The sequence below is a fragment of the Chinchilla lanigera genome, unplaced genomic scaffold (assembly GCF_000276665.1).
Source record: "Chinchilla lanigera isolate Chin_1 unplaced genomic scaffold, ChiLan1.0 scaffold00110, whole genome shotgun sequence".
Classification (NCBI taxonomy): Eukaryota; Metazoa; Chordata; class Mammalia; order Rodentia; family Chinchillidae; genus Chinchilla; species Chinchilla lanigera.
This window is the reverse complement of record NW_004955511.1, coordinates 6,139,670-6,164,095: the sequence shown is the minus strand read 5'-3', so window position 1 is coordinate 6,164,095 and position 24,426 is coordinate 6,139,670. Positions and strand designations below refer to the sequence as shown.

Sequence of the window (24,426 nt, the reverse complement as noted above, 5' to 3'; positions counted from 1 at the left end):
CCCTTGGGGAGGGCAGACTGTCCCCAGGAAGGTCCCACAGATTTGCTTTCCTGACTGCAGCCTGAGCAAGTCCCAGGAGGCACTGATCCCGTCTTTTTGTTTTTGGTTGAGACAGGATCTCACTATGCAGTCCAAGCTAGCCTTGAACTTGCCTCCATCCTCCTGCCTCAGCTTCCTGAGTGTTGGGATCTCAGGCGTGCACCACCATGCCTGGTTCAGATCATTTTCTTTAGATCTCCTACAAGTCTGTGCCAGGGCTCCCAGTTGGTGTCTCATCTCTTGCTGCTCTTACAGTTGTCTTCCTTTCCAGGGAGGGCCAAGTGCAGTCAGAAGTGTGCTCTTAACTTACCATGTTCTCTGTGTTTGTTTCTGGGGAGAGAACACAGATCCTCCTGAATACTAGGCAAGTGCTCCCTACTGAGCTACATTCCTGGTCTCTATTTAAAACTTCGGAAGTGAAAGGAGTATTTTTTAAGCTGGAGGATGGTTTCCTGCAGATGAATGTCATTTCCTTCTCAGTAGCCAACTCTACAACTGCTCCACATTTTGGTAGTGGGCATGGTTTTCATCCCCAAGAGACCACCAGGACCCCTGAAAGAGCATCCCATTAGCAAGCCTGAGGCCTGTCTGCCCAGTGTCAGATGAATTCTCGATCTGCCTTTACTGTGAGCCTTCTGAGCTGGCTTTCCCTGTGATCTGGCTCATTTTCATCCCGTGGTCTTCACTGCCCAAAACATGATGCCTTCTCATTTCTCTGGCCTTTGTCCACCAATTCCTAGCAGACCTCTTCTTTGTGCCTTGTGGCCTTGCCTCCTGATGCCCTGGGGGTCTACCCAAAGCTAGAGTGACAGACCTGGTCAACTAAGAAATAGAAACCAGAAAGTCCAGTAGGAACTTCCCCAGTTCCTGATCACAAGCTCCGTGAATACCCATTTTCTGTTGCTTCTCATACTGCCGCTTTGGTTTTTAGCACTGCTGTGAAGTTGTCACCAGCATCAAGCTGGAGGGAAACCCATCCTCCACAACCCGCTCTCATGCAGTGTTCAGGAGTGAAGGCCACCCTCTCAGCTACACAGATAAATGAATAAGAAGTGCAGGGCTGGCTTGTGAAATGTGAATGTTTGTGTTCAAAGGGGCTGCAGAGCCCACCTCAGCCTAAGCCCCCGCTCCCGCACTTAGGGGCTGAGGAAGGAAAGCGACGTAACTGGTCACTGCCTGGTGGAATTCCAAGCCCATACTGTGTCTGCAGTATGTCCCTTCTCTCAACAGGCTCCCACGGGAAAACGAGGGCATGACTAGGAGGCCCTCCTGCTTAGGGTTATGAGGAAAGTCCATACATTTTTTCTCCCAGATGTTGCTGGGACCACTGTGTGCAGCTGATCATACTGTACAGTGGAAACTGAGGCTGCTGCAGAGCACAGGAAATCTTCCAGCGGCTGTGCTTGTTGGAATGCAGGGAGGCTACTGTACAGACCAGACACAGAGGTGCCCACAGTCTTGACAGTGGCTGGCAGAAGCCTTTTCTGCTGTCTCACACAAGGCCAGAACAGGAATGTCTGCAGTGGCATCTCGGCTGGGTGATGTCCGGGTCCAAGGTATTCAGCTCATAAAAGCAGCGGGATCTGAACACAGGTAACTGTGGGTCTCTCCTTTCCCTACCCTGGTGTTGACCTGGGGAACCTAAATGTAATCTCACCTGGACATTCTCACACTCTCATCTCCATGAATAATTTATCTGGGGCATCCACAGCAGATGCCGGTCAAAGAGACTGAGCACAGCACCTGAACTTTAAGCAGAATGGCAGGTATCACAGGCAGCGATCAGAGCTCAGCTCAAACACTTGTCTACACATTTTCCCTCCCCTTTAGTTTCACGCAATCCCAGCCTTTATACGGAATCATCTTGTGAAGGCTTTCACTCCTTGCCTGACACAGTGCACACACTGTCGTTAACTACTCTGCAACTCACCTCTTTTTCACTGAACCTTCCTCTCACACACTTTCTTTTTAAACAAAGGTGACTTAGTGGGCTGGGGATGTGGCTCAGTGGTACAGTTCTTGCGTTGAACGCACAAGGGCTTGGGTCAATCCCTAGCACCAAACACACAAGAAAAACAAACACAAAACAACTTGTAAGACTCATTTGTTTGGCTTCTTGGGTAGGTGCTGCTCGCACAGCAAGACATACATCCCAATTTGTGATCCTGTCACGGAACCATCCCTGACTCTGCCAACCACAGCTCCCTCTACTCGGGCTGTTTTAGGGACCAGCCTCGCCCTCAGTAACACATGCTGGTACTCTAGCTGAGTTGTGCCAACAGTACACTCACGAGACACGACCTCTCTGCCTGCAGGCCTCCAGCCCTATCCTGTCAACTTCACTTACCTGGCCTTAAAAATCTGTCTTTTCTCGAAACCCAAGATTCGCCCACAGCACTTCCACTAACCTTTCTAAACCGTACCTCCTATTTCAGTGGCTGTTTAGTTCTGTCTGGCATTCAGCACATGCCTGTGTGAAGGCAGACAGCTGCTCATCTTCGTCAAGGCCACACTGCATGTCCATGGTTCAACGATCGGGGAACCAGGCCCCAGCCAGGTCTCCTGCCAGGGCAGTCTTCCCTTCCTGCACTCCACGGTGCTGGAACCCAAACTCCACAACAGAAGTCTTGGTGCTCTTGAAGGATAAAGGATGACTTAAAGTGTTCTTTGAGCAGGGTGTTTTGGGGCCAAGGAAAAGGTTAATCTTTGGAGGGCCCTCCTCCTCTGGCTAGGGGACCCCTTGCCCAATACACAATTCCTGCTAGGAACTTGGGGTTCCCTACCATCCCACAGCATCTACATCAGCCCCACCCACACCCCAGAAACCTCAACAAATCTATTCAATGCAGAATCCATACAACAGCACACACCCCATTTATTATTTCAAAATATTTTGTTACAAAAGGAAAAAAAATACAATGCAGTATAAAAGATTGACAGCGTCATCAAGTTTATTACACAATTTTCAACCTATCAGAAAGACAAACAAATCACCGACAACGGGGGACGGGGCCTTGGCCTTTTTAGGGTGGGGATTCTTTTCCTTTTGCTATCAGGAAATAAAACTAAAAATTGTGTCATTGAGTAAAAACAAAAAATGGGGAGAAAATAATTCTCCAGGTAAACAGCTTCTCTGATATTCTATATACTGTTTTCCTTAGACTCACCTTACTTGGTTTTCTCTACATTTTAAAAAGACACACGGAGCTGCTCTCAAGGGTAAGCGCATCACTTACCACCTGGCCAGCGGGGCAGGGTGCCGTGGTCTGAGGCGGAGGGGCACAGGGCTGGGGGACGGGATGAAGGCTACAGTCTGTAGCCTGTCCCAGGGGAATGTGCCTCTCCAACCCTGGGCTCCCCAGTGACTGAGGGGTGTTTCAGAAACGTGCTAGGAACAGAGGAAGGGTTCAGTCCAACTCAGCCTCTCCCCTGAGCGAGAAGGGTCTCTGTGACCCTGTGCCCCAGCCCCATCCGGCCTCCCACTCGGTGTCAGGTGCCCTGGAGAGGCATGCAGAGTAGCCTCACCCTGGGCACTACAGGACCCTGCTGCTGGTACTTCCTTCAGTGGCAACCACAGGACAATTTGGGTGTTTTGGGAAAAGCAACTCCATCTGTCTGGGTAGAACATGGCCTGAGTGCTGGTCCTTAAAACTCTGGGCTAGGCTCCGTTTCTTCCTCACTGCTTACCAGAGGCAGGAAAGACCTTCAGGTAGAGTGGAGCTCATGAGTCAGAAGGTGAAAGGACACCAAAGCTGACTTCATCTGCCTAGCAGTGCCACTCACCCCATGATGTGTACAAGTATGTACCTGGGGACACAAGTCCATGCTTAGCTTAGGCTGAGAAAGGGAGAGGCTGGGAAGCTGGCCAGATCCCACCCAGGCTGCCTCCTCCCTGCTCCTCTGACACTTGGCTAGGCTTCTGCATTGCTGAGGTCCAGAGCCCTGTCTCCCAGCGGCAGTAACTTCCTCTAAAACAAGGAAGCGGCTTTCCTGGGGGAAGGGCGCCATGCGTACATGACCCGCCCAGGGAGAGGAACACCAGAGGGCTGGTTATTGCGAGAGACAACCAAGCACAACGTGGCACGGGGCTTCCAGGAGAAGCAACCCCAAGGCCTCTCTGCTCAGGGGCAGGACCAGAGGCGCTGGGCAGCAGGGAGCCAGAGGGCTTCCGTCCTCTAGGGGTCAGGGACATAACAAGATGCAAGAGGGAAAACCAAGACCAGGAGGAGCTCGTCACTAGGTAACGTCTGTTCTCCTGGTCCCTTCTCAAAGGGTAGGGAAGGGAAAGGCGTTAACAATGGTACATCAGCAAGGGCTTGGGCCCTCTTGGCCCCATCAAACCTAGTGCTAAGGACAGGGCCCTGCATATTTTGGCACAGCCGTCACCTCCAAGATCTGCAAGGAGGACCTGTTTCCTTGGGAAGGAAGCTTTTCCACCAACATCACCACTGCCTGCTCCCGGAGTCAGAAACACGCACACTTCCTCGGGCAAAGCACCATTCTCTGAGGACCAGGGCCCCAGCACAGAGCCTACTTCCTGTCTGCCACCCTCCCAGCCACACGGACTAGGTTCTCCCCCTGGCAGACAGGAGGTGTGGGGCTGAGAGGGCTGCCAAGCATCTTCAAACCTGTGGGGCAGAGGGAGTCCCTGGGTGTCAGGAGGATGAGGGGAGTGGAGCAAGGGGAGAGTGGAGCGGCCTCCGTCCTTTAGTCCTGATCAAGGTGGAGATGCGAGTCCGTTAAAAACATTTGCTTCCAACCAGACTCCTGCAATGAGAACATCAGAAGAGGAGAAAGAACAAAGGTTATTTACTGGGCCGCAGGAACCACCGGCCATTTCCGAAGGAGGTGTCAGAGACTGGATATGTGCGCAGAGGGCAGAGAACGAGCCTGAGCCTGAGCCTGAGCCTGAGCCTGAGCCTGAGTGCGAGCAGAGGTGAGGGGATGCTGGGGGAGCAGAAGCAGGCACAGTGGACAGGAAGGGTGGGGGACACGGATAGAGTGAGGTCTCACAAGCAGCCTGGAAAGGAGACATGCACTGGAAAAGCATGGAAAGCTGCTACAAGGGAGTAGGGTGAGTTTACTGTCTGAGAGAGTCTGTCCTGAGAAGTCACAGCTTATCTTAGCGGAACAAAAAAATTCTGGAAATGGGAGGCACGGTGATAAAAACGAGCGTGCAGACAGCCAAACCCATCGGCCCCAAACAACCACAAGGCCCTGCGGGGACCACGTACTGCCACAGCAAACTCCCACTTCCCTGCCTTCTGTTATGTTTTATGTTGAGGCAGGTTCTTGCTAAATCATGAAGTTGCCCAGGCTGGGCTCAAATTCGTGATCCTCCTGCCCCAGCGTCCCAAAAGTGCTGGCATTACATGTGTTCGCCACTGCGCCTGGCTATTCTTTGTTTTCTTTTAATCAAGCCCTCGTTAAACAGAGTCTCAACAGTGCTCTTATGAGTACGCGCAGCAGCACACAGTGCCAGAGCTTCCCCAAGCCTTTCCCAGGTGACAGCTGTGGGTGAAGGACCAAGAAGCAGAGGAACCACCAGGCAGGAAGGACCTCACCAGGCCAAAACAGAAAGGACAGCACTGAAGGAAAAGAAAATCAGCAGTAGAAGTCTGAAAGCAGCCTGCCACAGAGGCACACACCTGTAATCCCTGCACTCTGAGAGGCTGAGGCAGAGGCAGGAGGACCTCAAATTTAGCCCAACCCAGAAATCGAACTCAGGACCTTGTGCTTGCCAGGTAGGCACTTGTGCTCCTGAGCTATATCCCCAGCCCTTCAAAAAGTCTTAAAAAGGGTTAGGGATGTTGCTCTGTGCTAAGGTCGTGGGTTCAATCCCCAGTACTGCAACAAAGAAAAGGCATGGAAAGGAAACCTAAAAGTATCACCAGTAGGAGTTGGTTAGGCCACTTGTCATACCACCAAACTCAGGCTCCCTGGCACAGCACTGCAGGACCAACCACCTGCAGGTGGCGGTGTGGTCAGTCTGACCACGCAAATAGACCTAACAGTCCAGACAAACAGGAGACCTGAATTCTAAATTCCAACTTAGAACTTCAGAAGGCTTTTTCCTTTCTCATGCTGGGGAATCTGTGCTAGGGTAACACAGGCCTAGCTAGCAATTCTTCTAGGCCCATACCAGCAAGCCAGCCTCCACACACTCAGCTTATATGCACACTTGGAGGGCTGCCCCAGGAGATAAGGATGTCCACCTGCTGCCTGACCCTTCTGACCCAGAAATGGCACTGTTCTCAGTGTGGAGCCCAGATTCTGCACAGCCTCGGCCTCTCTGGCTCCTCCAAATATCTACACAGGCCAGTGTGTCCTGCTTTACCGAGACCACTGAAGCCCTAATGCAGTCTGCACTCATACCTTTAGCCTCTGGATCTCTCAACCAGGTGAACACTGGATACAAAGCTCAGTGGTTACAGATCGGGCATAAGAATAAGGTGAGAATGACTATTTCAAGTAGGAAAATGTCTTCTTTTTTTTGCCTTTTTGAGACAAGATTTCACTATGCAGTTCAGGCTGGCTTTGAACTCTGTAGCCTAGGTGGGCCTCGAACTCACAGTGATCCTCCTGCCTCAGCCTGAACTTGGAGTGCTGGGATTACAGGTGTGTGCCACCATACCTGGCCAGGGAAATGTCTTAATGAGACAACTGACACAGTTGAGAACTGCAGGCTGGTCATAGCAGCACCCACATGTAATCCCAGTACCCAGGAGGCTGAGGCAGGAGGCCAGCCTGGAAAATATAGTGAGTTCAATGCCAGCCTGGACTATATATAGCAAGACCCTGTCTCAAAAAAAACAAAACCAAAGCCGAACCCACAGATTAGCTAAGAACTCCCTCAGACTCCAGAGTACATACACACATCCTGGAAGAGACGATTTAATGTGAACTGTTGTTCCAAAACAAGACACAGAGGAACTCTGGTGTGTCGAGAGCACTCGGTTCTGAAAGGCCTGTGGCCACATTGGTGGAATGTGTCGATGCAGACAGAAATTGGGTTCTGCAGCGGCTTCTATGCCTCAGGCCCCAAGCTGGCCCACCCCTGAAGAAGGTGGGTGAGCGAATGCTTCCACTGGTCCTGGACAGACTCCTCTCCTGCCGCCGAGCCGCTTCACAGACTGCTGGTACTGTTCTCTCCAACAAAAAGACTGTGGGACAGAGACTATGGAGCTGTCTGCAAGGCCCATAGGGCCCATCCTTCCCCAACACCTGTTTAATGCAGATGGCACTGGGGGTTCTTTGGAAGGGAGCTTATGACAATGACACTTGTGCAGTGTGTGATTTAGTTCTTTTGGACTGAACTATTACAGGAAGCCCCAATTTATGGACACTCAAGTTGTGAACTCTCTACTCCAAAAATTCTCCTGGAACAGGAACTTGTTCCTAAGTCCTACGTTGGGGACTTATATGTTGATACAGAGTAAGGCACATTCCTAAGGGGCAACAAGCAGGAGGGGGCAGTAGGAAGCCTGTCTGGGTTAATAGCCCTTGTGTTGCCATGGCCTGTGCCAGTCACATGTGTTACAGGATTTCCCGAGTAATGGTAGAAACAGACCTATCTTATGGGCAGCGAAAGCAGGCAAAGTGGTAACTCAGGAATCAATCTCAAAGCACTGACAGAGCAGCAGGCAGGCCTTGCACACCACAGCCCTGTGAGAAGACTGCAGGGAGCAGAGTCAGCAGGCACGGTGACACACGGTGTCCTCTAAGTGGTCACCCGGATGTGGCCCTGGAGACTGTAAGTAATCATGCTCCACATGAACCAATTAATTACCACCACCTTGGTCACCCTTAGCCCGGTGAGTTCCAAAGGACACACAGTATGGCTAGCATGACGGAAGGGGGCGTCAGTGTTGGACCTCAAGCAAGCCACAGATAAGCCAGCTCGAATGAGAGGAGGAAACACTGCTGCTGACACAGAGGAGGCACAGACCAAGACTACTCCTGCCACTTTGAGACCCAGCCAGGCCCCGCTGCACTGGTCTGCTTCTCCAGAGAAATATGGGCACTTCCCAAACTCCACCTGGGATGAACTCCAGAAAGCAGTGCCCAGAAGCCACAGCCTGCCTGCTGGTTCTGTGCAGGTTGCTGAGACCTCAGTATTCTCACACAACCTAGAACTTTGCAGAACAAACCAGTGGCTGGAGAACAGAGGCAGCAGAGAAAAATATGCATCACTTTCCCTCTTGCCACTTACTTGCTACATGCTGTGAAAGGAGATAAAAACAACTCCTGGCTATAAATCTGTTTAAGTCAATGGCAAGTAAAGCCAAACGACAAAGCAGGGGCAGCAGCACACCTGCAGGAGTAATCTGTCTGTCAGGAGGCTGTCACTATGCAAAGTGCTACAGAAGCCTACGGCGGCCAGCTCTTGCTCATCAACTACAGGGACACACACCAAGACAGTGAAGGGTCCCCGTCCTCCCTACCCTTTGTTCTCAGGAAGTAGAAATCAAATTGAGGGGGACCCTACCCTGGGGCTATGGCTGCAGCTGTGTGTGTGTGTGTATGTTTTTTGTTTTTTTTTTTAAATTTTGAGATTAGGGTCTCATCAGATGGGACTTGAATTTGTGGTCCTCCTGCCTCAGTCTCCCAGACTGCTGGGATTACAGGTGTGTGCTACCATACTTGGTTTCTTTTCCCTTTTTCCTCCCATCATCCACATATCCATCCCAAAGACACCAAGCAGCACTACCACTCTTTCTCGCCACCCTCTTTAACTACTGTTATTGCTCTGAAGAGTCAAGCAGACAGAAGACGCCTACACCATCTCCACAATGCTCATGACATAAGACAGAGGGGAAAGTTCCAGACATATGTACACCTGCAACTACAAACTTGAGAAAGGTCTCAGAGGTCATCAGGGTCATGCACTGGCTCCCGGGAGCCACAGCTAGACCCTCCCGGCCTGAGCCTCCCGTTCTACAGATTTCCACAGAAACCGTGTGGCTCCCTTCCACACAAGCTGAGATTGGGCTGATGGGATGTCACCCATAGCCAGACCTCCAAGACGGAGCCTTTCTGAAGATGAAAACCAAGAGACGCAGAGCTGCAGAAGGCAGACACTGAGTCCCAGGGTCGGAGCTGGAACTCTTGGAGCCAGATAACCCTCAGGAAACTTTTCAGTTACCTAAGCTAATAGGTCCCCCAGCCCTGCTTTTGTCTTAAAACACAACAACGAAACACTCTATTCTGGTAAAGTTACTCATCCTCCACAGTCTCAAAGCTGTAATTTTTTTTTTTTTTTGAGACAGGGTCTTGCTATGTAGCCCAGGCTGGCGTCGAACTTGTGGTGATCCTTCTCCCTCAGCCTGCCAAGTGACACCATGCCCAACTCAAAGCTATAATTATTTTCAGATCAGTTATCTCTGAAACCCCAATTTTTAAAATAGATACAACTCTTAAAATTATTAATGTGCCATGAAAACTAAGCAATACCAATCTCACTTTTCTGCCTTGGTCAATTCTTCCCTTCTTTTTCTTTTTGAGACATGGTCTTGCTGTGTAGTCCAGGCTGGCCTTGAACTTGATTTCCAAATTTTTTACTTGTATGTTTGGTGCAGTTAAGACATAATAATAACAATGACATGGCTGGCATTTACTGAGAGCTTACTGTGTGACAGACAGGCAGATGAACGCTAAGTGCTCCATGTGGATTATCTCACGGGACATGCAGAAAGCCACGGAGACCGTGCTTCTGTGATATTCATGCACAGAGGAGGAAACCAAGAAGAGAAAGCAGCCTGGTTTACTAGTAGAGGGGCTGGAATGCACACTGTGGCATCAGAAAGCAGACCCTACTCTCAGCCACAATGTGAGGTTGTTGCTCCAATACCAGACAGGAACTCCAAGGCAGTCAGGAAACCAGCAGCTCCATCTCAGGGTGAGACTCCACACACGCAAACAGGAAATCTACCCTGGACTACTGTTCCCCAAGTCCGAAGACCTCTTCCCAACCCTGCTGCCTTTATTTGCTTGAGACACACACAGAGAAAGCATCACTATAAACACCCTCCACCCCCACCCCAAGAAATGATCCTGCCAGGACCAGGTTCCTCACCCTGTTCAGTGGTGCCGGTCCCGCTCTCTGTCCCGGTGTCTCTCGTGCTCCCGGGTTCTTTCTGGGAAGTAGTCATCATGACGATCTTCATTGTGAAGCAGGTCCCGGTGCCTCCTGCTACTGTCCCGGGACCGGCTGGGTGATCTCTCCCTGGACCGATGTCTCTTCCTATGGGAAAGATGTGTTAGCTGCACGCAGACACCTCCCACTTTCCTGCTGAGTGTCTCCCAAGTCACCTACATTACTCTTCTGTGCATGTGCTTTGGACCTACAGTCTTTTTGGCAGTGTGAGGGTTGAACACAGGACCTCCTGCATGGCAGGCATGTGCTCTTCCACGGAGCTGTTGCTCCAGCTCTTGTCTCAGGATCTTAGCTCTTTGAGGATGCATCTTTCTTGGGAAATGATGAGTTTTATTTATTCAGCTCTTAGTGCACCAGGCATAGTACCAACAGTCTACCATGCATCATCTGACCTTATCTTTACATAGGCCCATTAGCTAAGGAACAACACTGTCCCTTCTTAAAAAAGAAGAAAAATGACACATGGAAAGCTAACTGCCATGGTTATAAGGATGCTCAACAGCAGAACAGAGATTCATATCCAAGCTCACGTGGTTCAAAAACCCATTTAACTATACCAGTCTCTTTTTTCCTACCTGAACCCACTGCCTCCCATCAGGCTCCACACGTTATGACACTTGCTAGTTCTTGATCAGACACCCTGGGCTGCCTCCCTGTCCCCACCGACCCCTGCACGGCAGTGCTTACCTGGAGGAGCTGCTGCTGGCACCCACGCTGTAGGACTTGGCCTCAATGCCATGAAGGCAGTCCTTGAGCGAGGAGATGAGGACTCGGCAGCGCTCGTCGGTGGCCACCCGGGACTGCTTGATAACGGCAATGGCTGTAAGCAGTGTCTCGATCGCATCACTGTAATCCCCTGCCGGGGCAAACAGGAAAGGCTGAGGGTGAGCAGGGGCAGCAGCTCAGAGGGAGAACTCAGAAGGGCTCAAGCCAAGAACTGGCTGTTCCATAAGCTGTGGTAAAACGGGTGAAGCAGACAGGACCAGTATAACACTGGACCACACTTACATTCCAGTGGTTTAGAATATGCCAGATGCCGCTAGTGGCTGGATAAACTGGCACATCACTGGGCAGAGGCTGTCTCACAGCATCTACTGTGTGCACTATTTAACCGAGCAATTCTACTAAGAAGTCTCCACTTGCGTTTGTGGAAGCGTTGATGTATAAAGTTTCAGTGTTCTTTGTTGAATTGCTCTGAACAGGGGCCAGCTACATAAATTAAGGAACAGTTCCACAGATTACTGTGTGGTTGTTAAAAGCACGAGGTAAATCTATAGATCCACTTGAAGTGCTCAGCACCACAGTGCCAGGCACAGAGTAAGGGCTCCACAGATGTTAAATATTACTACCTCAATGTAATAAAAATGTGTCCAGGCTATAAAACCTGAAAAAAATAAGTTGCCAAACTGTATTTCACTTTTGTAAAAGCAATCAAAATTATATGTATGTTGTCATATGAACAGGAAAAAAAAATCTGGAAAAATGTATACTAAACTGTAAGATCACCCTGTGGGTGATCCTTGTATAGAGGCTTCTCATCTCCTAACACTGCTCATGTTTTTTTTTTTTTTTGTCTTTTTGAGACAGGGTCTCGCTATGTAGTTCAGGCTGGCCTTCAGCTCTGGCCTGGAACTTGTGACAATCCTCCTGCCTCAGCCTCCTGAGGGCTGGGATTATGGGCGTGCGCCATCATGCCTGGCTACTTTTAATCTTTAATCAGGCATGTGTACATATGTGACACTATGTATCCCTGAACATGTATGTGTAATATAGTTAGTTATGTGTCACTTAATGAGCAGGATACATGTGCTGCCAGGCAGCGTCACCAGTGTGTACACCATACGCTGTACCTATACAAACTAAGTCAGCTATGGCAACACTAGGCAACATCATCTTGCAGAGCCACCACCCTATATGCAGGCTACCCATGCCTAAAGCACGGTAACAGCACATAACTGTATGCACACACTTTTTAAAATTACACTGCCACAAATATCTAGTCCTTTCATTTCCCAAATCTGAGCAGTCCTGGCTCAGAGACAGCAGTCAAGGGTAGGGACTTGAACAGTGCTTTTTCAAGCTAAGTCAATAGCATGAAAGGTAGCAAACAGAAGTAAAGCATCAACCTGACAAGGGTTTGGGAAAGAGAGGACTGGCAGCTGTCTCTGTGCAGGGCATGAGGTACGGACAGAAACCAGGAAGGAAGAACTGTTTCTCACGGAAGCCCAGGAATACCAGGACATAAGCTCCACACAGGCAGGAGGTATGTGTCTGTCTTAGAGGCACATTTAAGAAATATTTGCCCAGCCGGGGGTGGTGGCACATGCCTATAATCCCAGCACTTAAGCTGAGGCAGGAGGATCGATGTGAGTTGGATGCCAATGTCGGCTGGTAAGCTCAAGGTCATCCTGGACAACATAGTGAGACCCTGTTTAAAAAAAAAAAAGTGGTCTGAATGGAACAAAAAAACAAAAAGGAAGGAACATAAAGATTTAGTTACTGATCATCTTGCAGAAAGGGACTAGCAGGGAAGACCATTTCCTCTAAATTCTGCTGTATCTTTATTTATTACAACTGATACATTACTTTTTAATTTAAAAAGACTCACTCAGATGTCAATGTAGGTTCCTCTGGTAAAGGAAAGTTGAAGAGAATATGTACCCTTTTTGATCTTAACCAACTCTGCAGATTCAGGTTAACAGCCACCAGATGAGAAATTGCAGAAAACAGTCACATGGTATTGGGGGTAAACTGCCTTAGGAGACTTGACGGGCTACAGGCGTTTACATTCGCGTGTTACACTCATGGGAAGGCAGTGAAGACTAATGTCATGATGTAAACTTGGACCAGCCCTAAACCTCCTGTATCAATTCTCCTCCTTTAAGGACCAAAGATAAAATTTTATGCTCAGGGCCCTGAAAATCACAGCTGTCGACTGTGCCTACCTAATCCTGGCAGCAAGGCAAGTTAGCTGAAAGGGAGACCTGCCTTCCAGGAAGGACTGCCGAGGCTGGCAGCTCTGCCAAGACTTCTTCAAGTAACCGGACTCTATCAAGCCAACACCTGGAAACTCCAGCTCTTTGAAGTGTGCCACTCCTTGTGTTTTGTCTTAGTATGCTCACTAGGCAGTTCAGGTTGGCCCTGGACTCACTATGCAGCCCAGCAAGTCTTGAATTCGCAGCAATCCTCCTGCGTCACCCTCCCGAGTGCTGGGATTCCAAGTATGTGATACTAGGTCTGGTTTGACCCATGCCACTCTTGAAACTTGACAGTGCTCCATCTTTATCTTGTTGAACTTTTACCAGAGGAAATGATAAAACAACAGGGAAACCAAAGGTAGACAGCAGTAAAGTTGAGTTACCTGCACTGGCTCCAGACACTGCTTTGGAAATGGCACTGCTGGAAATTGCTCTGTTTCGCTTCATGATCTCTTCAAACTCAGCTTCACTCACTGTAGAGGGCGGAGGGCCCGAATCTCGGCTGCAAGACAACTGCCTTCCTGAGTGCCTACCCCTTGTGACTTTTATACCCTCTATTACGGTGCTAGTGAAGTATGCACCACTGTACACTGGCCAGAAGATTCTCAGCCTGCTTATGTAGGATTTTTATGCGTTCCTCTTCTCTTGAAGACTGCATCTGTCTTCTACATGCTTCTGTAACTTTGTAACTTCTGTAACTTTGATGTGACCCAGCTGTGCCAGACACAGTGGTATCTGCAGCAGCCATTTAGGGCACTCAACCTCAAGCTCCTTGTGGTTTGGGTCAAGCGGTTAATTAAGATGCAAACAAAAACCCTAAACACCAATAAGCAGGACACCCGTCCCAGGGATTAACACTAGAATAAAGGTTTCCATGAAGGAAAATGCTAGCATTCAGAGCTCACTTATTCAGGGAGAACAAAAGCTCAGCCCTGTGTGCCCTCTAGTCTGGTTCCCACCCAAAGGAAACAACAGGGTTTTACCTGCCATGGTGGTTATACGGCGTAGAAGCCTTCATGTAAGTCTCTGGTGGAGGCCCCACTGTGGCGTTTGGTGGGGGGAAGAAGGCTGGGTTGAGGTGAAGGGCAGGTGGGATGGCCCCAGGGGGAGGTACAGTCAGATGAGGAGGTAATCGAGGAGGGGGAGGCATGAGATGCTGGTAGTGGATGCCAGGAGGAGGAGGAGGGACGCCGAAGCTTGAAGAGAGCGGTGGTGGGGGTGGGATCGGGGGTGGGGGCAGACCCATCAGGGGGAGGGCTGAAGGGGGGCGATTGAAGTAGGGCAGCACACTGGGGGGCTTATCCACACGGGCAGACGAGGGCACAAGGTTCTCAGAGGGCGTGGCCCGACCATCAGCAGAGTCACTAGAGTCTCGAGAGTGGGCCCGTGGAGGCACTCCTACAAGGCAAAGCACAGCCACATCACTGCCCACGCTTTGGGCACACCCATGGGGCCAGCTCACCCCTCAGCAAGGCATCGGACACCATTCAGAAGGTGACTGAAGAGACTGCACAAAGGAAAAATCAGCTGTGGAGAAAAAGGTCAAAGTATCTCAGTTAAGACACAAACCCAGAAAGCAACACTACCATGCACTCCCAAAGTGCTTCAGGACACACTGAATCCACTGCAGGATTTGTCTCTATGTGACACACAGAAGGAATCTAATGGCCCATGAGAAAATGACAATGCTGACCCTGTTCCTGCGGCTCAACTGGTACCAGCTGACCTGAAGCCACTCCTCTGAAAAGGAAGAGTGCACGGCTTCTCCTAAGACTTATGCTAGCTGAACTCTATTCTGCCATCCTTTAGGAAGGCTCTTTCCTATCAAGCTCTGGCAGGGAACCTGGGGAAGGAAAGGAAAGGCAGGGAACAGATCCAGTTTCTTTATCCCCATTCCCAAACAGGTACTGGGGTAGGGAAGAGACACAAAGGAGTAGCAGACTAGAGGATGAAAGAGAGAGACTGAGGATGGACGAGCTAAGAGAAGATCTGCCCATAGAGGGCACGTGGTGTGCCGTTGGCGGCAAGGCCTCGCTATAGCGTGCTGTAGAACATGCCATAAACCTGGGACTCCCACCTCCCCATGGCCAACCCTTTACCCATTGGGCCACCTACTCAGACACACCACATGACGGCGGTGCAGGGCACACCAGGCACAGCAGGGTGCACACACACCAGACACCGGCTAAGCTGCTCCCCTGCTGACCTCACAGACTAAGCCTGCCTAAAGCAGACGCCAAGGGAACATGATTGTGTGGCCTCAGGAGTCTTGAAGTAGGAAGAAGCTTAGCAAGTGTGGGGAAGAAGAGTGGTTTCTTAAACTAAAAGCTGACACTCAGCTGCAACCTGAGGCAGCTTAGGAGCCCCCCCCAACCTCACTGAGGATCACCCAGCTTATCACTAGTGCTTGAGAGAGCACACTTATTCTCCATGTCTCAAACATAGGGCCACCTACTCCACTCCCTCCTCAAGTTCTTGCAAACTAAAGAGAGTTGTTAAGCAAATGTGATCCTCGACGGCTAACTGCTTCTCAGCCACCTACTGCTCCCGTATCTGCAAAGGTTCTGCTTTGTATCTATGGCTACAAGTCCTTGGAGACCTGCCTTTCACATGCAGAGGAAGTTGACTGGCTTACTGAGTGAATTGACAGCAGATGAGCAGCACTGTTATGGCCATCTTTTTAGCAAAGAAAGGTAACCCTGAGTGGTAAAGAGCAAGATGGACAGAAGGCAGGCCACCCAACGCAACTGTACAACTATGCACCTCAGGAAACACAGAGGGCCCTGAAACAAGGGATTTGTGAATGGAGCTGTCAAGGAAGACAGGTGTGTGCCTATCTGTATCAGTTCTCGGCCAAGTTGAAGAACAGCTGCTCTTATGAAAGATGGGGGCAGCTGTGTTTCACCTGAAGTGCACGCCCAGGCCAACACAGGGCACCCTGGCTTCTGAGTTGAACACAAGCAGTGACAGAACACAGGTGATGAAACTGTGCTAGCCTTGCCCCCTTTCCTTCCATACTGGGAAGTGGACCCACAGCCTTTTCACTGAGCTATGCCCCCTAGCTCCCTTTTTACTTTATGAGACAGGGTCTCACTAAATCGCTAAGTTGCCCAGGCTGGGCTCAAATTCACAATCCTTGTGCCTCAGTCCCTCAAAGCACTGGGATTACAGGCACGTACCACGTGCACAGCCGGCTGACTGGCTTAACTTGGGCCCCATGATTGGCTGCCCCTTGTGAGGTCGGGACCAGCCCAGGTCTGGTCCTCGGGTTTCACAGGTTTGGAAACGTGATTTTACCAGTTCACCAAGGTGTAAGTGGACCCTAGGAGATTGAGTCATGCTAATCAAACCTACAGGAGACTGATTCAGGAGGCCCATTTATTAATTAACAATGAGAATAAACTGCCAAGCAGACCAGAATACTTGTGTTGGCTGGTCAGCACATTCTTTTCCCGGTAGGACAGCCTAGTTGGGAAACCAAATTAGCATCAGGAAGTGACTTGGTAAACTCAGAGTTGGAATAAAGGCAGTAAAATCACCTGAAGGGATACTGTCATCCAGCAAAGGTGGACAATGCACTCTTTAATAAGAGGATCTACTTCCCAAGCTGAAGGAAGTATTCCCAGGGATCGCACGCCCCAACACTTCTGGTTCACTCTGTGTGGAGCAGCCTTCCTTCCACATCGCTCTTGGTAAGACCACAGCCATCTTCATGTAGCTTAGTTACATTTAGGGTGGGAGAGGCACGCCTCACGAATAAGCCTATTCCCACACGCCACTTTCAGGCAGAAACACAAAATTTACAGCCGACAGGAATTTAAATCGTGGAGTGCCTAGTTCAGGTGGAAACTGGTCCTCAGCAGCAAAGCACTTTTCCCAGTCATGCGCTGAGCAGTCACAACCCAACTGCATGCAGAACTTACCTGACTTGCAGCACAAACCCTTTTCTAGCCACCCCCAATCATCTATTGCCCCAAACACCAGCGTGCTCCCCACCTCCTCCACACCACAGAGAACAGACCCAACCCTCCCCCAACACAGATGGTCTCCACGTACCCCCTCTCGGGACTCGGACGCACTCACGTTTCCGAGCCTGGGCCTCAAACTGTGACAGGTTTTGCCGGGTGGCCGGCCTCACGTCCACTTTTTCCCCATTGAGAACTTTCCCTGGCAAGAGTTCCAGCAATTTGTGGACGGAGTTTTCAGAGGCTACCACCACCTCAGCATACCTTGAAGGAGGAAAAGTAGATAAGTGAAAACAGTTCAGAGAGACAGAAAGGGAATACAGACTTCCACTTTCAGCAAAAACTGGCAAGGCGAAAGACCTTAGCTGAATTACACACACACACACACACACACACACACACACACACACACACACACGAGGTGCCAGCCTATAATCTGGGGTCTGGGGGCAGGGGATTAAAAATAAGCAATCATGCTGGGCACAGTGGTACACACCCAGAATCCCAGGTATTAGTGGGCTGAAGTAAGATTATCTCAAGTTCAAGGCCACCCTGGGCAACTCAGCAAGACTTTATCTCAAAAACAGAAACGGCTGGGAATGCAGCTCCCTACATACAGTGTCCCTGGGTTTGGTACCCATTACTGGCAACAAACTAACAAAAACAAAACAAGAAATACCCAACAGCAGCAACACCCATACCCCAGACCTCTCTGCCCTCAACAGATGGATGTTCTACCACATGGAAGCTGGGTCCCCACCCTAAGCAGTTTATTAAAACTACTGTAGAAGCTGGCCCAAGGGTTAAAGGGGTAAAATCCAGGGACAGAATATGGGGCTCATCTGTTCTCCCACTGGTTATAAACTAGATGGGGCTTCCAGATCCCAAGCCTCACCCTTTGGACTGGCCATTTGCTCGATTCTCTGCAAATTTCAACTCCACCACATCATAGACTCCTATAGAGCGAATAACCTGGATCAGCTGCTGGTCTGTGGTCCACTGAGGCCGGCAAGATGGAAAAGGGAAAATGTCAAGAGCTACATGCCCCTCCCCACCCACCCAGAAAAAAGTCTCAACCCAAACCTAGGATTCTAGTCATATTCACAACTTCCCACAAGAAACCCGAAAACCCAGCAATACTTCAATCAGTACAGGCTTCTACCACTGTCCTCACCCCTACAGAACTCCAAACCACCCCCAATCCCCATCTTTCGGGACTAATATCTGTTTTAACTCAACTGCCATTTGGGCTGACAGGTCATCAGTTTAGACATTGACTGCTAACATCGTTTAATTACAGATCAGACAGGCTAGAGCTAACCACTGCCATAACTTTCCCCTCAGCACACACATTTCCCTGCCACCAGCCCAAAAACATGCTACATAGTAACTTCTGCAAGAGTCACCACCTACCCCAGTGTATTAGAGCTACCAAGGCCTTTGATCCCCGTCACCCACCATTATCACAGGACCATCTAATGACCACCAAGAGTTCAAGGTGTTCACTCTGAAAGCTCGTCCCACAGGTGACCCTGCTAGACATAAAGCCCCAGGGTCAGGGGCAGTAATAAGATGGCAGAAAGAGCAACTACCCACTTAATCATTGCTTTCTTCGGCACCAGTACGTCCTCAGGATAGTTCTCTTTCAGAGATCAATCCAACCTGATCCCAGGAAAAAGAAATCCAACCCCATCAGAGCACAAAACAGTGCAGCAGCGGTCTGTGACAATGCCGTCACCTCCCAGGGCTCTCCCTCCAGCCCCCCAAGCCTTCCGGTTAGCCATGCTTACCCAGGAAAAGCTGCCCACATAGACGGCTGCTCGCCTACTGCGCAGGCCACTGTATGTGTACAGAATCGCGGGCGTCTTGTTGTTGGGCTTGGGAGAGGGCTCCTGGCGAACAGGTGGCGGAGGCTCAGTGCTGCTGCTTCTGTCATCTGAGGGCTGGGAGGTAGCCGTCAGAACGTCATCATATAGGTCAATCTGATCCGTATTGTTGAACTCTGGGTCCTACAACATGAGGGGTGGCCAGAGGAAGGTTGCAGACCTCTCATTTTGGTCTGTTTCATTCCAATTTATTTAGAAACCATAATCAAGCACTTTGTATAAAACTTCCTGGTCCTACTCTAGGAAACCATCAGAAACTTAGTTATGCCTGAGCAGTTCTCTCCAGACCTTCTGAGTAGCAGGCAACATTTCTGGCCTTAGCTACCTATGAGAATGAGGACTCGTGGCAAGCAAGCAAACTGAGAAGGAATAATGAGATGCCTGTGCCACTGTCTTCAACGAGGCCAGCTCTGAACAACACATCAATGCAAACACCTGCAACATCTCATGCTGTTTCCAAAACCAAGTTACATAATACTATTCTGTCCAGTAAGGAATCAAGTAAGTTTATTTAGAAATATGAAGCAGGTGAAGCATGTGGAAGTAGGTACGAAACCCAAAAAGATTGGCAGTTACTGACTTAAATCCCTGCCGGAAGTTCACAGAAGGCAATCCCGGCTTCCTGTTAACAATCAAATAAGCTGGGTGCAGCGGCTCACATCTGTCATCTCAACACTCAGGGGGCTGAGGCAGGACGATCACTGTGAGTTTGAGGCCAGCCTGGGCTACATAAGCAATGTACTACATACTCAGACCTGTCTCAAAAACAAAATAAAATTAAAAAAACATAAAAAGGAAGCAGGAGCTGGGATGAAGCTCAGTGGCAGAGTGCTAGCCTAACTTGCACAAGTCCCTGGGTTTGATCTCAACACTGTTTAAATCCTCTGAGCTCTAGACAAATCACCAACACACTCAGGTATCAGGTAGGGTGATTTGCCCTGTGGTTCCTTGTAGGGGAAGGGCTGGTAAGTCACTTGGTCCCAGCCAGTGTCCTAACCCGAACGGCACTACCACCAGTGCTCTGTGTGCTCCCCATCCCACATTCAACCAACTATGAACCAAAAATTAACAAATACAAGTAATAACCCAAGAAGTGGAATCTAACTATGTAGCATTTTCATTGTATTGGGTACAAGTAACTTACAGATGATTAAAGTACACAGAAGGAATGTTTGCAGGTTATATGCAAATACTACATGATCTTACACAAAGAACTTAAGCATTTGAGGGTTTCAGTACGGGGGATGTCTTGGGACTAATCCCTTAGGAATTCAAGTGACAATGTTCCTTATACCAAGGTCTTAAAACAAAATAAAGGTTTTCAACAAAACAAGGGTTTTCAAATAAAACTTAAAGAGAATAAGGAAACACACTTGGATATTCAGTGGAATGTGCCTGAAGGTCGTAACAAAAATGACTACTAAAAACTGGCTAGGAGGAACATGCAGATCTGGACAGCGCAGAGACCAAATGGATCCCCAGGATATCCCTCACACTGTGAGCGCAAATGCAGTCAATAACTGTAAGGCAACCAACCTACTCTCCAAAGTCCCTTAAAGACAAGGATAGAGGGGGCTGGGGATTTAGCTCAGTAGCACAGTGCCTGCCTGGCAAGCGCAAGGTTGTAAGTTCGATTCCCAGTACCGGGGGGGAAAAAACAAAACAAACAAAACAAAAGACAAGGATAGACCCAACCTTGGAAGATTTGGTTTATGGAGTATCACTTTGGAAAGTGGGGTAAAGACTCTCAGTTCAGAGTCTGGCGGAGGCTTACAGAGGGCTACACTGAAGAAACCGAGCATTGAGCTGTGTCTGACTTTAAACATACCAGCACATCAGTTCATTAGGACAGAAAACCAGGAAATGCCTGAGGTTTCTCATCACTGAAGTCGGTGATTTATTCACTGGGGAGTTAGGTTAAAATAAAACCTAATTCTACAAATTAAGTGAAAAATGTTTAGCATGCAGTGATGTTAAAAGTTTCATTCTAGGAAGATCAAACAGGAAATATGTTTTTAATGATTGAGTATCTCAGGAAGAGGTTTGTGTTCAATAGCAAAGAAATAGCTGAGATTGTGTCATGAAGCTTCTAGATTAATTTAAAAAGACTTTTCCCACCACTAAGTTCAATGTCCCCACCCTCATACCCCTTTCTCCTGGTATTTGATTAAAGGATGTAACTAAGCTATGAATTTTTCTCAAAGTGACCAACCAGATCCCACTGTTTCTTTTAACTGTAAACAAAGATCACAGTTTTCTGGGTTCATTAACGACCACTTCCCCTGATGCTTTCCCTCCCCATCACCATCACCTGCTCCTTTCTCTACACTGTGACTCTCGAGCACCGTCTCCCTTACCCATCAGGACTGGAACCTGTTTTTTTTTTCTTTTGTCTTTTTGAGACAGGGTCTCCCCGTGCAGTTCAGGTTGGCCTTGAGTGCACTTTGTAACCCAAGCTGGTCTGGAACTCACAATGATTCTCCTGCCTCAGCCTCTCGAGTGCTGGGATTACAGGCATGCAATACCATGCCTGGCTGGAACCTGTTTTAAGTACAGGGATCTATCCTTCCTCCTTTACCTCATCTGCCCTGGCAAACACTCAATAACTCAATAAATACTTGCTGATGGAAGTAAGAAAGAAAAATGAGCATACAGTGCAAACCCTTGTCAGCATGACAAGGAAGGAAGACAAAACATTTAACAAAGTAGCAAAAAGAAAAACAACAACAACAACAACAAAGTAGCAACTCTCAGTCACTTTTCCAGTTTTTTCCCCAGCCCAAAAGAGCAGCTATGAATCCCAGGTCTCCTGATCTAACAGGAATAAAGCAGCTCTTCTGAAGAGGCTTTGGCAGCACATGCTCTAAGAGACTAGGGAGCACATACCACAGGCTCCAACTATTAACTGTTCATTCTCCTTGGGGACCAAAGTGCATGGGAGGGAGTCCTTGTCAGGCCAGCTCGGGGCAAAGCAATATTCTTAAAACATTCTAAAACACAATTTGTACTGACCACCTTTAGTCTAAGCCAACTAACAATGCTACTCAGAGCTTTTACCATTTCTTTAGCAGCTTCCAGATTATACTAAAACCAGCTTTACCAAGAATTAACTCATTGGGAAAGGACATTGTCCCTTCTTCCACCTTCTCTATAACATAAAACTTTCAAAATCTATACTTCCTCTCATTTGCCCAGCATCAAATAATGTCTGTTGGTCATAAATATCTAGTAGGGTACATACACTATCTTTGGTCTTACCCCCATAAAAAAGTCCTCTGGTGACTAAAGACAGCAGAAAACAAGCTGTTGAGGCCGATAACTTCTGACAAAGCAGTGACCATTGGAGAAGGCCCATGTCCTATCTCTGGCCTGTATATTACACTGCTGAAGAAATTATGAAATCATTTTCTTAGACCAACCATAGCCCGTGATCAAGACCCTACTCTATTTCCCAAAGTGAATCACCAGTAGTTAACAACACACAGTTAAGGAATTCAAGGAAAAAACTTTTAATTAATTAATAACACATAATTAGGGGAGCCTTCTCTTCTTAAAAAACACAAGCCCACAATTTATAAAAGGTATCAAAAGTCTGATTCAAGCAACTATGTAAAATTCAGAAAAGTAATGGTTTCACAACTAAATTAACATATGTAACTTTTCTCATAACCATAATCTGGTTTATCAGACATCTTAATTGTAGATGACTCCACAGTTTATTATGAGACACGTGAAAACTACTATTAAAAAGTATAATCAGGGGCTGGGTATTTAGCACAGCAGCACAGCACCTGCCTGGCAAGCGGAAGGTCGTGAGTTCGATTCCCAGTACCGGAGAAGAACCAACAAAAAAAGTATAATCAGAGCCTAAGAATGTATCAGTGGTAGAGCTTGGGCTTAACATGCGGAAGGCTGTGAATTCAATACCAGGCACCAGAAAAAGGGGACCACTGGCTGAGCTGTACAATGGTACTAGGTCATCCCACTATGCTACTTCTATGTTGCTTTAAATCTCAACATTCACAAGTCAAAAGCTTATATATATATATATATATTTTTTTTTTTTTGGGGGGGGGTTCTTTTCCCGTACCAGGAATCGAACTCACAACCTCGCACTTGCCAGGCAGGCGCTGTGCTGCTGAACTAAACCCCCAGCCTCTAATGCTTATATTTTTTAAAATGTAAACTTAGGTCAATTAGAGGGAAGAAAAAAAGAAAAGACATATGAGCCTCCTTTGTTGCATCACAGCAAAGTCAAGGTCCAACAGGGCAACTCTCCCTCTCTAGTCCATTCTTTTCAGGCTCTTTCCAGATCCTTACGTGCACCCACTGGAAGACGCAATGGGAAGAACCAGCTTGCCCAAGTAGAATGGTGCTGGAAATAATCCAGGTAACATATTACTGAGTTTTAAGTAGAGACCTTGGAACATTCTTGAGATTTGATCTCACCATCACAGAACTGAATTTCATAAACTATTATTTCAGGAAAAATCTTTGTATATTTTCTCATGTAGTAAAAACAGAGGGGCGCTGACATACCCCACTGAAACTATGAAAGTGGTTCTAAATCTGCCTTTCTAGGAGTTTGTGCTCTACCCCCACACCTCCAGAAACAGCCAGATTCATCAATGAAACATGACACCAAAATGTCTATGGACCTCTGGAGACAAAAGTCAAGCTATTTAAGACTTAAAACAACTGGAAGGAAGATGAAATTAAGTAAGTATCTTTGACTCTGTGTCTTTGCACTTTATGGGGGGAGGGCAGGCTACATTCTCTAACTGCAGCCTCAGAGAACCACAACCGAGCAGTATCAGTACTGTCCTCACCAACACCATAACAAGAGTAATGCTGATTTTTAGTGAAGTGTGGTTTGTCTTTGATGCTAACGACATTCCAATTTTGGCTTCCTGGGGGAGCAAATTCCACAGGTTGATTCATCGTTCTACTGCATTTGACTTTTATTTGCTCTTAAATCAAACCCTTCACAATTAAGCCTGGAGGTTTAAAAGAACATAAAGCAAAAGGGTCAGTAGTCTTTACCTCCGCTAGGGGGAAATTTTTAGATGCTAAGGGGAAATTTTCGGACCTGAAAAGACAGACGCCCGTTCAAGCCCCGGACTGGCACAGAGTGAAATCACCGCAAGTTAGCTGCAAGTGATCGAGGGAAATTGAGCCCTCACCTGGTTGAACTCCTCGTCGGCGTAGATATCGATGAGGTCCACTCCTTCTGACATGGCTCCGGAAGGACGATCTCGCGCCCCGAGAAGGGACAAAGTGAGAGAGACGCCACTGCAGTGTTCAGAGAGGGCGGCGATTAGCAGGCAGGAGGGTCCCGGGCGGGCAGGTGGCCCGGCTGCAGCCTCGCGTTCTGGAGCCGCGGCCCCGGCCCGGCCGGGCCC

The 24,426-nt window shown here is 48.5% G+C and overlaps 1 protein-coding gene and 1 long non-coding RNA gene across 3 annotated transcripts in view; one reads left to right on the top strand and one right to left on the bottom strand.

The window, feature by feature from the left end:
* The first annotated feature begins 157 nt into the window (after positions 1-157).
* Positions 158-3,950, top strand: LOC106147009. Its single transcript, XR_001231704.1, has 2 exons — positions 158-1,632; positions 2,475-3,950. It is a non-coding gene; the product is annotated as an uncharacterized LOC106147009 (long non-coding RNA).
* The window catches only part of Cpsf7 (cleavage and polyadenylation specific factor 7, 59kDa), a 22,013-nt gene continuing 552 nt past the window's right edge, over positions 2,966-24,426 (bottom strand). The window contains exons 2-10 of one of the 2 annotated variants that reach the window (XM_005408150.2): positions 24,208-24,316; positions 18,929-19,147; positions 18,034-18,137; positions 17,230-17,402; positions 14,157-14,571; positions 13,557-13,675; positions 10,883-11,051; positions 10,115-10,282; positions 2,966-4,806 (exon numbers count right to left, since the gene is read on the bottom strand). In XM_005408150.2, coding sequence (XP_005408207.1) covers positions 10,120-10,282; positions 10,883-11,051; positions 13,557-13,675; positions 14,157-14,571; positions 17,230-17,402; positions 18,034-18,137; positions 18,929-19,147; positions 24,208-24,261 — 1,416 coding nt within the window. In that variant the 5' untranslated portion in view covers positions 24,262-24,316 and the 3' untranslated portion in view covers positions 2,966-4,806; positions 10,115-10,119. The remainder of the gene's footprint in view (positions 4,807-10,114; positions 10,283-10,882; positions 11,052-13,556; positions 13,676-14,156; positions 14,572-17,229; positions 17,403-18,033; positions 18,138-18,928; positions 19,148-24,207; positions 24,317-24,426) is intronic. The other variant, XM_005408149.2, reaches the window with a different exon arrangement.